Source organism: Lepidochelys kempii, chromosome 2, assembly GCF_965140265.1.
Source record: "Lepidochelys kempii isolate rLepKem1 chromosome 2, rLepKem1.hap2, whole genome shotgun sequence".
In the NCBI taxonomy this organism is placed as follows: Eukaryota; Metazoa; Chordata; order Testudines; family Cheloniidae; genus Lepidochelys; species Lepidochelys kempii.
The window spans coordinates 10,317,668-10,330,219 of record NC_133257.1 but is presented as its reverse complement, the minus strand read 5'-3'; the positions used below and the strand labels follow the sequence as shown (position 1 = coordinate 10,330,219).

Sequence of the window (12,552 nt, the reverse complement as noted above, 5' to 3'; positions counted from 1 at the left end):
GTGTTAGTCTGTATCCACAAAAACACCAAGGAGTCCGATGGCACCTTAAAGACTAACAGATTTATTTGGGCATAAGCTTTTTTACCCACGAAAGCTTATGACCAAATAAATCTGCTAGTCTTCGAGGTACCACCAGACTCCTTGGTGTTTTCATCTCATGTCACTTTATTCTAAAGTGATTAACGCCACAAATACTGTTGAAAGTTTTTAGACAATACTCCTAAAGAAGTTTTATTTTATTCAAAAATAGGAATTCTATTGCCCTGACCTTGTCACTATGTTCAGCCTAGACCAGTGGTTCCCAAACTTTAACAACCTGTGAACCCCTCTCACTAAAATGTCAAGTCTCACGAACCCCCTCCTAAAAATGAATATTTCCAGGGATTTTCTCCTTTACCCGAGTATAAATTATAAAAGCAGTGAACTTAGAAATATAAAATTAGTTTTTATGACAGGCTTATTACACACTATTATTTATCATTACAGTATTGTTATTACATTATGAAAACAGCAACACTCTTCCAAGAGCTCACTTTCGTAGCTTGTGTTTCATCGAGGAGTATCAGATGTGAAACAGCATGAAGGTATTTAAGAAGCCAACGCAAAGAGTTTCTCCTACACAAGCATTCAGGTCTTGAGCAGTCCAGGCAAAGAACACACATTACAACAAAGCTTAAACTTGTTTTTAAAATTATTATGAAGAACAATACTAGCTGCTGATTTAAATTTTAAAAAAACAACAAAAAAAATCCACCTCCCTTTCCATTTCTTATAAGGAGTCTTGAAGGAGTCTTCTCAGTGTGATAGATATGCTTGCTTTGATCTGCTTAGCTCTTGGAAGTCCAGGGGCTCCGTGCTGCTGGCCGCATTCTGCACGGGGTCCCTGGGGCAGCTCTCCCGCCCGAGAACTCACTGTAACATTTTACAAACCCCAGTTTGGGAACCACTAGCTAGATCAACAGTCTACAGCTGAGTAATGCATCGCCTACATGGGTTTGTCTACTTTACAGAATTTTACTACCTGTACACAGTATGAAGAATTGAGTTACATGACAATATTGACCATGACAAATCACATTCAGTATGAGACAGTTAAACCCTTCTAGGACCAAACAGAAAGTTGAGGGAGATGCAGAGTAACTAAGCAGCAGAGACACACACCCCCTAGGTAGCAACCTGTAGCATGTACACCAGAGTAGATTTAGTGGTGGCCTACAAATTTAATCAGACCCCTAACTGCACAATGTTGATGTAACCGACAGAGTCCCTAAAACAGCTAAAGTACCCTGTTAAGAGTTTCAGCACTCTCCCCTTCCCCAGCAGCTGGAAGGAGTGGGGGTTAGCATCTCATTTGGGTTTTGCCCCTGAGCAGTGAAACACCCAAGCTCTTTCACACCTGTCTCTGGCTAGCTGGTTTATTTCTCTAGCTAACAGGTGTCTGGTAAAACTTTCAAACACTATGGCTGGAAGGCATGGATAGAGATGGCTGGGAAATATTGATGGGATGTTCGAAACGTAAAGTATAGAGAAAGGTTTCAGGGTTGGGGTGGAAGAAGAAAGGAATAGTGAGAAAATATGAGAATAGGGAAAAGAACACAAAGTAAGAAAGAGAAAGAAATGAGAGGAGGGAAAGAGAAGGAGGAAACAAATACTGAAGACAATTCACAAAGATAGACCATAGTTTTATTATAGGAATGCAAAAGAAGTGGAGGGAAGACAGTAAGGACAGGAAGACAAAAGCAAGGAATGTAGTAAATAGGGTTAGTAAGATAGTACACAGCAAAATATGTAAAATTAATTTTACTCCAGTTTATTGATCAATTTAATACATTAATTTATAATATTCATCCAGTTCTATAGCTAGTCAAATTCCATTCAGCAAAAATAACTAGAGGTAGAATCTGTCAAACCTATTCAATTACTTTTTTAATAACTATTTGATGAGCCCTACAAATTAAATTTAAAAATATGAATAGAAAGTTAATTAACAAGGTAAGAAAATTAAACATAGTCCACTAGTAAATAAAGTAAGTTCCCTTACATTACAGAAGATACAGCCTTGAGGAAGCGGTGTTACTGGTGCCACAGGCATTTCTTTACGCGGACGAATAGGCTTAGTCCTTGAGCTAGCATCAGGTAAATTTTTCAAGCCCTGTTAGGTTGTAAATAAGCTACTTACCTACTATCAGTATCCAGACCTACAAAGTCCTTTTTTTCAAAAGGGACACACAGAAGTGGGATCTTGTCACCAGATTTATCAGTGGCCCTGTCAAGACGTTTAGATTCCAGTACAATGAAGAGAGATTCAATAAAATCTTCTATTCTCTTCTCCACAGTTTCACACTCATCATAACTAGGGTAAAATGCCACATCTGTGCGGGGCTGCTCTGCAACTTCTCCTTGAAGCCCAAAGACAAACAATCGGGAATCATAGAGTGTAGAACCATATATTTCCTTCTGAAGGTGGAATTTTTCAAAAGTTTGGGGCCAATCCTTTGCAGAGGAACAGTCTGTTATGATTATGAGCCCCACAACCTTCCGATGTGTCTGAAAATCCCCCCATTCATTGTTTTCCGGAGGGTAGTGATGTCTATAGCGGATATATAGCACACGCTGGGAGTCACGAACATTAATCTGACTCACGGTTGAAATTCGTTTGTAGATCCTAAAAAAGTTTTCTTCAGGGACAATCCCAACTGGCTGGACCACAACCAGGAGAGTTTGATGGTCCTCAGCACACTGCATGTAGTCAGGAACGCTCATTATGCATCAATTATAGTCTAATAAAAAGAAAAAATATTAATTATTTTCAGAGGAGTGGATGGCACTTGGAAAAAAAAGTCAGGGTGCAGACACCTAACGAGTCTGCACCCTGCGGTCTCAACCCTAAAACCCTTTGTCACAGAAAGCAGAGCTAAAACCCCCATTCCGAAATAAAAATCCATAAATAAGACGAGGTTAAAGTACAACCTATCGTTGTTATCCTTGTCCTTCCTATACCTCACTTGCCTGGTTTGTTATCCCTTAATGGGTTATGTTTAATTTAGAGCCTAATCTTGCAAACACTTATGCACATGCTTAACATTAAGCATATGAGTAGTTCCATTGACTACACAGAGATTACTCACATAAAACAAGGCATTTGCATTAATGATTGCAGGCTCTGGGCCTAAATTAATAAGTGTTATTTATGGAAGTACTGCCACTGGCAACAATTACATGCATTATTCAAAACCGTTTTCCATTCCATAAGCTACCGTGCTAGTTGTTTGAGGGAGCAAAGACTGGAAAGAAGTTAGTAGAGGTCAGCTATGGACAATATTAAACAAATTTTTAACTCAACTTCAAGAATGACAAAAATACATACAGAAATATTTCTAAAAGCAGATTTTCCTAAAATGCTGTATCTGCTGCAAAAGAATGGTGCTACCTAAACATGTTTTGCATTCCCCCATCCTGCCATTAGTGTTTTATATTTCTAAGGAAATAAATGAAAGAACTGTAGAGAAAGGGACAAAGGTAAAGGAAAAAAGGGTAAAGGATCTGTCATGTATTACAAATGGCTCCAGGGGTTTGAAAAAGAATCATATCCAGTACTGTCAACCTTCTTTCCAAAGAAAAAATCTTACCGTTTATTATACAACAAGATATAATTAGAGTTTAGACATTTCAATGTAGGTAAAAGCAAGATAAATTAACCTAGGGCAATAAAAAAAAAGTTGGTATCCTGACTGAGCACCTCCTTTACAAGTTTCATTCCAACGTAATTTGAAATGGTAAAGATACTAATCCCTGCAAAATAGTTTAATAATGCAAACTCTAACCCTAATAATACTCGACATCTGACAATTTTATTTCTTTCTGTCCCTGTTTTATGCCACACACATTTTCTGTTATCTGAGTGCTGGCTGACTCCAATACAAACTTTAATGCTGAACACTTCCAGATCACATATGTATGTTACAAACTCTCTCAAAGTCATTCCAGATACTGCTGTTTTATCTCCACATCACTACAAATTAAACCACCACTATAGGAGGGACCATACTCTGCTTTACTTTCCTCTTTCTACTAATTCTGCAGCAAACTTATGCTGTCTATTGCCAAAAATAAACTGAACACACGAAAGGGGTAATCTTTGACATGCTGGCGCAGCCATTGCACTGTTTTAAAAAACGTAATAAAAAACAAGACTTGGAGAGCTCACAAATAAAGCAAGGCAATGTAGAAATTAAGAGGCAAGATAGAAGGTGATGAAAACCAGAGAAGGAAGAAAATAACCATTCAAGAATTCATAAAGTTTAAATAAAAGACCTTCCTTTTTGGAGCTATGAGGGCTAAAATGCCCCTTAAATTTATTTACAAAGCAAACCCTACATAACATTGTTAATATCTAATTTGTATAACTGTATCCTTAAGACATGTTGAAACACTGCAATAATTAAAGAGAAATACTGATTTTATATTCATATTACTTTCCCCCACCAGGATTAGAGCTCCCTTGGGCTAAGTACTATTGAAACACATACAAAGACACAGGCCTGGCCTAAAGAGCTTACAAGTGCCAAAGAAAAGCAAAAAGAGGCACCGATCATGTATGTATAGAACAATTAAAAAGTTGTGCACTACTGTAACAGTGTGCAGGAGAACCCAAGTACATGACAAAGACTATTCTAGAACTCAAACATTACGTTTTAGCTTTGATATTTTATTCAACTACTGAAAGCCCATGCTGTGACACAAGGGTAGCAGTTAGGCCAAGTAATCCACCATATGTGCAGTCTCCCTCAGACAACCAATGAGGTCGTTGCATGAAAGTTTGCTGTACAGTAAGGGTGATGATTGATGGAGTTAGGTCTGATATCACAATTGTCTATGACACTTGGCCTGGAATATATGCATACCTCACTGCAGCTGTACAGTGCACAAGTTCTCAAAATGACTGAGAACTTAAAAATTGGACAATAAAAGCCCACGAATCCCAATGATGATTGAACCTGGTGATATTCTAAACCAAAAGAGCTCTCAACCATATTTGTAGCCATTTCCATCGCTTCACATGGACTCAGAGACACTCTGCCACTCTCACTTTGAAGCCTAATCCTGAAATTTATCATACAGATTACAAAATTTCCAGTCAACAGATCTTATAAACAATAACATTGTTTAGAGAGCTATGCCTTTAGAGACTACAGTTATGTTATCCTAAAAATTCATTCGGGTGAAAAAGTGGAAAATTACTGCCTTCTAACTTTAATCTAGTTACTTCTGCAACACTCTGGGTTTGTTTCTTTGTTTTGCAGGGGGGAAGGGAATTTAACTTGGTCACTACTAAACTCAATTCTTGATCCTGAAAGGTGCTCAGCATCTCCTGACAAATACTAAGCACCCACAAGAGGGGATGATGATCTGAAGCACCTCACAAGTTCATGCCCTAAAAACTTGGAAAGGGGGCAAGTGGAGGGGAGACTCATGCTCACAAATTATGTCAGAGAATGAAGTAGCGCCCACAGCAATTATTTTCAATCATTATATATGATATGACCTAGAGGTCTATAAAAATCATGAATGGTGTTGAAAAAGTGAATAGAGAAGTGTCATTTACCCTTTCCTATAATACAAAAAGCAGGGGTCACCCCCATTAAATTAATAGGCAGCAGATTTAATTCAAACAAAAGAAAGTACTTTTTCATACTATGCACAATTAACCTGTGGAACTCATTGCCATGGGGTGATGTGATGGCCAAAAGTTTAACTGGGTTCAGAAAAGAACTAGGTAAGTTCATGGAGGATAGGTCCATCAATGGCTATTAGCCAAGGTGGTCAGAAATACAACCAGATGCTCACAGCAACCCTAAACTTCTAACTGCCAGAAGCCAGCAGGGAAAGATAGGGATGGAGCTCTCCAAATTTGCCCTGTTCTGTACACTCTCCATGAAGTTCCAGTACTGTTGAAGACAACATACTGGGCTAGATGGCCCATTGGTCTGACCTAATATGGCTATTCTTTCTTATTCCAAATCCAGGTAGGACCTGGGGCTGCAACCACAACATACGCTCGAGAAAAAAAAAATCTTTGTATTATTACCTAATAAAACACCCAAATGTTAAGTTTATGTACTCAAGCAAATTATTAGAGGGGAGGGAAAGCTCAGTGGTTTGAGTACTGGCCTGCTAAACCCAGGGTTGTGAGTTCAATCCTTGAGGGGGCCATTTAGGGATCTAAGGCAACTATGGGGGATTGGTCCTGCTTTGAGCAGGGGGTTAGACTAGATGACCTCCTGAGGTCCTTTCCAACCCTGTGATTCTATTTTGAGAAAGTTATACTGGCTCCCTGTTAAATATCATTATGAGGTCAGTTTATGTTAACTGTTACTGGACAGCACTAATACTGTCCCTTATCACAGTATACCCCATTCAGAGCAGAGTTTTAAGGGCTTGTCTGCACTTAAAACACTACACCTGTGCCACTGTAGCACTTCAGTGAGTCGACGGGGAGGGCTTCTACCATCCATGTAGATAATCCACCTTCCCGAGAGGCAGTAATTAGGTTGATGGGAAAATTTTCCCACGGACCTAGCACCGTCTGCAGTGGTGGTTAGGTTGATTTAACCTCATCGTTCAGGGGTGTGGCTTTTTCATACCCCTGAGAGACAGTTATATAAATCTAATTTCCTAGTGTAGACCATGCCAAAGACCCTGGTATAGTATTCCTTGCTTGACAACTAAGGGCTTGTCTACACTTACATTGTATAGTTCTCTAACTTGCTGGCTCAGGGGTGTGAAAAACCACCCCCGAGTGCAGAAAGCCTGAGCACTTTAAAGCACTAGCGTAGACAGGCTCTGAGCGCTGGGAGCCACACTCCCAGTGCTCGGAGCTAATCCCCTCATAGAGGTGGATTACCAGGAGCGTTGGGAGACCTCACACACAAACTCACTCTCCTGCTGGTAATAGCCCATCCAAAGTGACCACTCTCTTTACAATGTGTATGATAATCAAGGTGGGGGGTGAGAAAACCTGGATTTGTGCTGGAAATGGCCCACCTTGATTATCATACACATTGTAAAGAGAGTGGTCATTTTGGATGGGCTATTACCAGCAGGAGAGTGGGGTGGGAGTAGGTATTGTTTCATGGTCTCTGTGTATATAATGTCTTCTGCAGTTTCCACAGTATGCATCCGATGAAGTGAGCTCTGGCTCACGAAAGCTTATGCTCAAATAAATTGGTTAGTCTCTAAGGTGCCACAAGTACTCCTTTTCTTCTTGTGGAACCATTTATCACTGTGCAAAGTGGGTGTAAAACATTTCCAAATCAGAATGACAGAATTTTACACCTACTTTGCACAGTGATAAATGGTTCCACAAGGTGCAGAACAGCAGTGTTTTAGACGCAGGAGCCATTTGACCTTTATGATAGTTTATACATTTTGTTAGGTGGGCAAGACAGCTTATTACTTTTTCCTTTTTACATAAACACTTCAACTTCTCTCTCAGCTGAACTGTCTAACATTGACACCCCCCATTCTTGCTGAGCTTTAAATTCAAACCAAGCAGAAGTTGTCATCCACCTGTGAATTTTTAGAAGGGGGGCCAGGGCAAGCGAATAACCGATACCAACATGCAGCTCAAAAGTACAAGTGGTGTAGGAAAAGATGATTTGTTTATTTATTCTACAAACCAGTACTCAAACTAAGTTTGAAACAACTGCCAAGCTGGGCGGGGTTTCCTTGAGTTATTCAGGCAGGGAAATGTTTACATCTGTAGTTTAGTTTTCACCCTTTATGCTCTTTACTTGCCACATTTGCCTTCAGCTTGGGCAACAAAATAGACCAGCCAATTTCACTTTTTCACAGTGGCTCAGATTCAGGAGGGACTACAGCTGTCTGAAAAGGCTGTTCCCACTGTACAACGCTCTAACAGATAAACCCCAGGGGACCAGAACCACTGCTGTCCAGGGAAACTATGGTGGGAGGAGTGGGGGATGATGGAAGTCCAACAGGAAGCAACTGAGGGCAGGGCAAGAAGGAGCAATGGGAAGAGGGGTACAGTGCAGGAAATGGCAGGGCCCAGGCACCTGGGGAGGAGGGCACCAGGGAAAAGGCAGGCTGCTTAAGTTGGGAGAAGGAGGGCACCCAAGAAAGGGCAGGGGTTCTGGTTAGGAGCGACCCCAGGGAACAGGGCACCAAGGGTGGGGGGCACCAGGGAAAGGGCAGGGATCACAGCTGGCGGGGGACAGGGCGCTGAGAAAGGGAGAGCACCAGGAAAAGGGCAGAAGGGAGCATGGGACAGGGCACCAAGGAAGGGGGGGCAACAGGAAAAGGGCAAAGAACCCAGTGGGGGGGGGGTCCAGGGGACCATGCACCAAGGAAAGGGGGCCCAAGGAAAAGGGCAGGGGCCCGGTTAAGGGCAATCCCGGGGGACAGGGCACCGAGGAGGGGGAGCCCAAGGAAAAGGGTGGAGGCCCCAGCTGGGGGGCATCTCGGGGGACAGGACTCCCTAGGTATGAACGGAGGGCAGCTGCCGCTTGGCGCCCCCAGCAGAAGCCCACCCGGGCGCACACCCCCTCGACCAGTCCCGTCCACACTCACAGCGCAGGCTCCGCCGCGGGACCGGGCGTCAATTCAAATCCCCCCGCCCGGGATGGGGAGGGAGGGGGCGGGTAACGCGACGCGGGCCGCGGACACTCACAGCCCCAGCAGGAACCGACTCCGCCTCCTCCTCCGGCCCGGCTCCCAGAAATGGGGGAGGAGCGGAACTGACGCCAACGGCAGCCCAGAGCCTCGCCCGGCCCAGGAGAGCGGCAAAACGGCGCATGCGCCTGCCGGCCCCGACTCTTTCGCGGTCTTTTCCCCTGCCGTTGCTCCTGAGAACGAGGCTACCGGCAAGGCGGGGGGAGGGGAGGAGGTGTGAGAGCCCTCCCAGGGGCTGAGAGAGGTGGGCGGGGGGACGCCGAGGCTGCTGGGTTACCTGGTGGTTTGGCTGGAGCCAGCGGCTGAGGATGAGGGGTGGCTGTCGTTTGTGTCCTGAGCCCCCGTAAACAGACCCGGACACCCCCCCCCCGTGCCTGGTGTTGTACAGACACAAAGCAAAGTCCCTGCTTCAGAGAGCTTACAAGGGCGTTACCATGGGGAAACGAGTCTCCAGCCCCTGGTCTTCGGGGCAAGACCGTGCCCGTGCTCGCTGCTCTCAGCCGCCCCCCCGCCGCCATGGCCCCAGCCAGGGCACGGGGGAGGCTGAGAGCTCGCTTGGGGCCACTGGAAAAGCTCTGTGGCTGCTCCTGGCCCCGGCCCGCGTCCTTACCCCTGTCTGTGTCCGGTCCCCTGCCCGTCCCCCCATCACACTGTGGTAGCGTCTAGTAAGTTATCACGATTTTTGGTGACTACTGTTCTGTCTAGTGAAGACGGAGCGATCAAAAAGGAGTTATGCCTGGAATTACTTCACAAAAATAGCAGAAGACACCATTAATGTATGCATCCGATGAAGTGAGCTGTAGCTCACGAAAGCTCATGCTCAAATAAATTGGTTAGTCTCTAAGGTGCCACAAGTCCTCCTTTTCTTTTTTCATTAAATGTACAGCGTGTCATACAGAGCTGAGGTATGCAAACAGCACCAGAGCAATGCTGGACCATTTGATGACGAAACATCGCTCTGTTTCATGTGAAAAAGAAGGCAAAAATCAAACAATGCTAACCGCGTTTGTTTCTGGCAGGTCAAGAAAATGCAACGCACAACGTGAGGAAAAACTAACAGAGTTGTTGTGCGCCATAATCACTACAGATATGCTGCCTGTAAGTGTCGTTGAGGGTACACATTTTCATACATAGAGTCATAGAATATCAGGGTTGGAAGGGACCTCAGGAGGTTGTTGTCGGCACCCAGTGCCGAGAGGCTGAACAACAGCTTGAGTTGGTTCGTTACCCGGTGTGCTACACCCAATAATCACAACGGGGTGGAGAAGCAGAAAAGTTTATTTGCAGCTGCAAAAAGGTACAGGGAGAATAAAATCTCAAATCCTGCACAACAGAGCAGGAAGTTACACAGGCTTTTATACATCCTTTTTCCCAGCATACTTATCCAATAGCAAGCTGCTCCAAGTATCCATATAGCCAGCCAATCCAGTTCCCAGCTAGTTCCCTGATTCTCTGTATCATTTGTTAAACTATACATAAAGCTGCTTTATTCAGCATTGTTCTTCCATATCTCCCCTGTTTGGCCTTGCTTAGTTTCAGGCAGTCTGACTCTGCAACATACTGTTGCAGATTCTCAGCATAACTGCTGTGTGTGCCTCCAGGCGGGGGGGCCAAGGACACTTGGGCCTAGCACGCAGAGCTGCTGCGAGTGCCTCCAGGCAGGGGGGGGGGCCAAGGACACCGGGGCCTAGTGCGAGCGGGCTTCATCGACACTTGTGGTCTTCCATCCCCTCGAGTTACCTAGTGGCCATGCCCCAGTGTTCCCAACAACTCCCCCCTTTGAGAACACTCAACAGCCTTGGCTCTGAGTTTTCTCACTTGGGCTACTTATTTTTTACAATATGACTTTGCATAAGCACTTTGTGATAGCCTGAAGAGAAGGACTTATTAACTTTTGCAAAAGGGCCCTAACACATGATACTGCACAGCACAATACCAGTAATACAAGCAATACAGGAAAGAGAAATTTCAATAGCAGGCTAAATAAACCACCAAGCCAAGACGACAAACCCTAGCCTGAAAACAAGGTTTGCAACCAATCGTTCTCTGGGGCAGTATAGGCAACCTGTGCTCCGGCTCGGGCATGGGCCTTAGCCTGTACCTCCTTTTCATAGATCTCATAATGCTCCCGATATGCACAATTTGGAAATACCAATACAAAGAATAACAATGTTACCCAATTAATTATTACCAGAGTCTTCCCAACCCAGGGTCTCCAGTACCTGGGTGGGCCCATTTTAGCATTAAGGTGCCCGCTATTTGTGCCTTTTAAACAGTAGCTTTAGCCTAAGATCGTCACTAGATGAGGAGTCAGCAGGTTGGACGGTCCACTGTTCTGCTGACGAGGGAGCGGGTACTGCCTTTAGACGAAAGTGATGGATCCAGTTCTTGTGTCCCTCGATCTTTGCCGCTTTTTTGGGAGATCAGCAGGACGGTATAGGGTCCTTTCCACTTTTCCTGGAGAGGCTCGTCTTTCCAGGTGCGAACAAGCACAGAGTCACCGGGCTGTAAGGAGTGAACGGGAGAGTCCAAGGGGAGAGGCTGGGAATCCTTGGTATACCTGTGAAGAGACAAGAGAACAGCAGACAGGGAACACATATACTGTGACAAAAAAACATTACCCAACTCCCATTCCCCTGACAGAACCGGGGTGCCATTCATGGGCCATGCCCTTCCAAACATAATTTCAAAGGGACTGAGCCCTAATCTACCCTTTGGGAGAACGCGGATACGGAGTAGGACGAGGGGCAAAGCATCAGGCCATTGCAGTGAGGCTTTTTGGCACACTTTTGAGAGATGCCGTTTAAGGGTCTGATTGGTACGCTCCACTACACCACTGGCTTGCGGTCTCCAGGGTGTATGGAGTTTCCAGGGGATCTGTAAGGCATGTGAGATGCTTTGAATGATTTTTGACGTGAAATGTGTCCCGTTGTCAGATTCCATCCACAGGGGGAGTCCAAAGCGAGGAATGAGCTCCTTAACAAACTTGAGGGCCACTGTCCTGGCAGTGCAGTTACGGCATGGGAAGGCTTCTGGCCATCCACTGAACCGATCCACTATAACAAGGAGATATTTGAACCCTTGAGTCCGGGGAAACTCAGTAAAGTCTATTTGCCACACTTGTCCGGGGCCCGGAGTGGGTTCTAGGGCAGCTGGTGGCACAGGATGTCCCAGTCGGGGGTTATTCTTTTGGCAGACTAAGCAGTCCGCTTGTACCTGGGCAGCCAGGGGTCGGAGTCCGGAAGTGATAAAGTATTTTCCCATTAGCTGGATAAGTGCTTCCCTGCCAGCATGAGTGGTTTGATGTAGTTTCTGCAGCACTGGCCGGATTGGGCCCTTTGGTAAGAGGACCTTCCCTTCTGGGGAATGGAGCCATCCCTCCTTTTCCCGAAGACTGAGTTTGTCAGTTAGCTGTCTCTCCTCCCCAGAGTACTGAGGGGTTGGAAGCTCCCCTACTGATGGGATAAGGGCATGTATATGGGCGTTCTCAGTCTGAGGGGATGGCAGGGTGGCAGCATGCTTAGCCTCTCTATCTGCCCGGGCGTTACCTCTGGCCACATCTTGATCCTCCCTTTGATGGGCTTTACAGTGTACCACCGCCACTTCCGAGGGGAGTTGTACAGCTTCTAGGAGCCAGAGGATTTGGGGCCCGTACTTGACTGGGGAGCCTTGGGCTGTCAGCATTCCCCTTTGCTTCCATAGGCCAGCATGAGCATGCAGCACACCAAAAGCATACTTTGAATCAGTAAAAATGTTGACCCGCTTTCCTTTTGACAGTTCAAGTGCACGGGTCAGGGCTATTAGTTCGGCAAGCTGGGCAGAGGTCCCAGCAGGCAAACCTTCAGCTTCCACAGTGTCATG

General features: G+C 45.2%; 1 protein-coding gene across 3 annotated transcripts in view; it reads right to left on the bottom strand.

Annotated features, from left to right (window-relative positions):
* Window positions 1-8,765, bottom strand: part of TRAPPC9 (trafficking protein particle complex subunit 9) — an 829,667-nt gene extending 820,902 nt beyond the window's left edge. For 2 of the 3 annotated variants that reach the window (XM_073330052.1, XM_073330055.1), the window contains exons 1-2: window positions 8,590-8,741; window positions 2,180-2,780 (exon numbers count right to left, since the gene is read on the bottom strand). In XM_073330052.1, the coding sequence (XP_073186153.1) occupies window positions 2,180-2,763 (584 nt within the window). In that variant the 5' untranslated portion in view covers window positions 2,764-2,780; window positions 8,590-8,741. Of the gene's footprint in view, window positions 1-2,179; window positions 2,781-8,589 lie in introns of all 3 variants that reach the window. The other variant, XM_073330054.1, reaches the window with a different exon arrangement.
* Window positions 8,766-12,552: the final 3,787 nt, after the last annotated feature.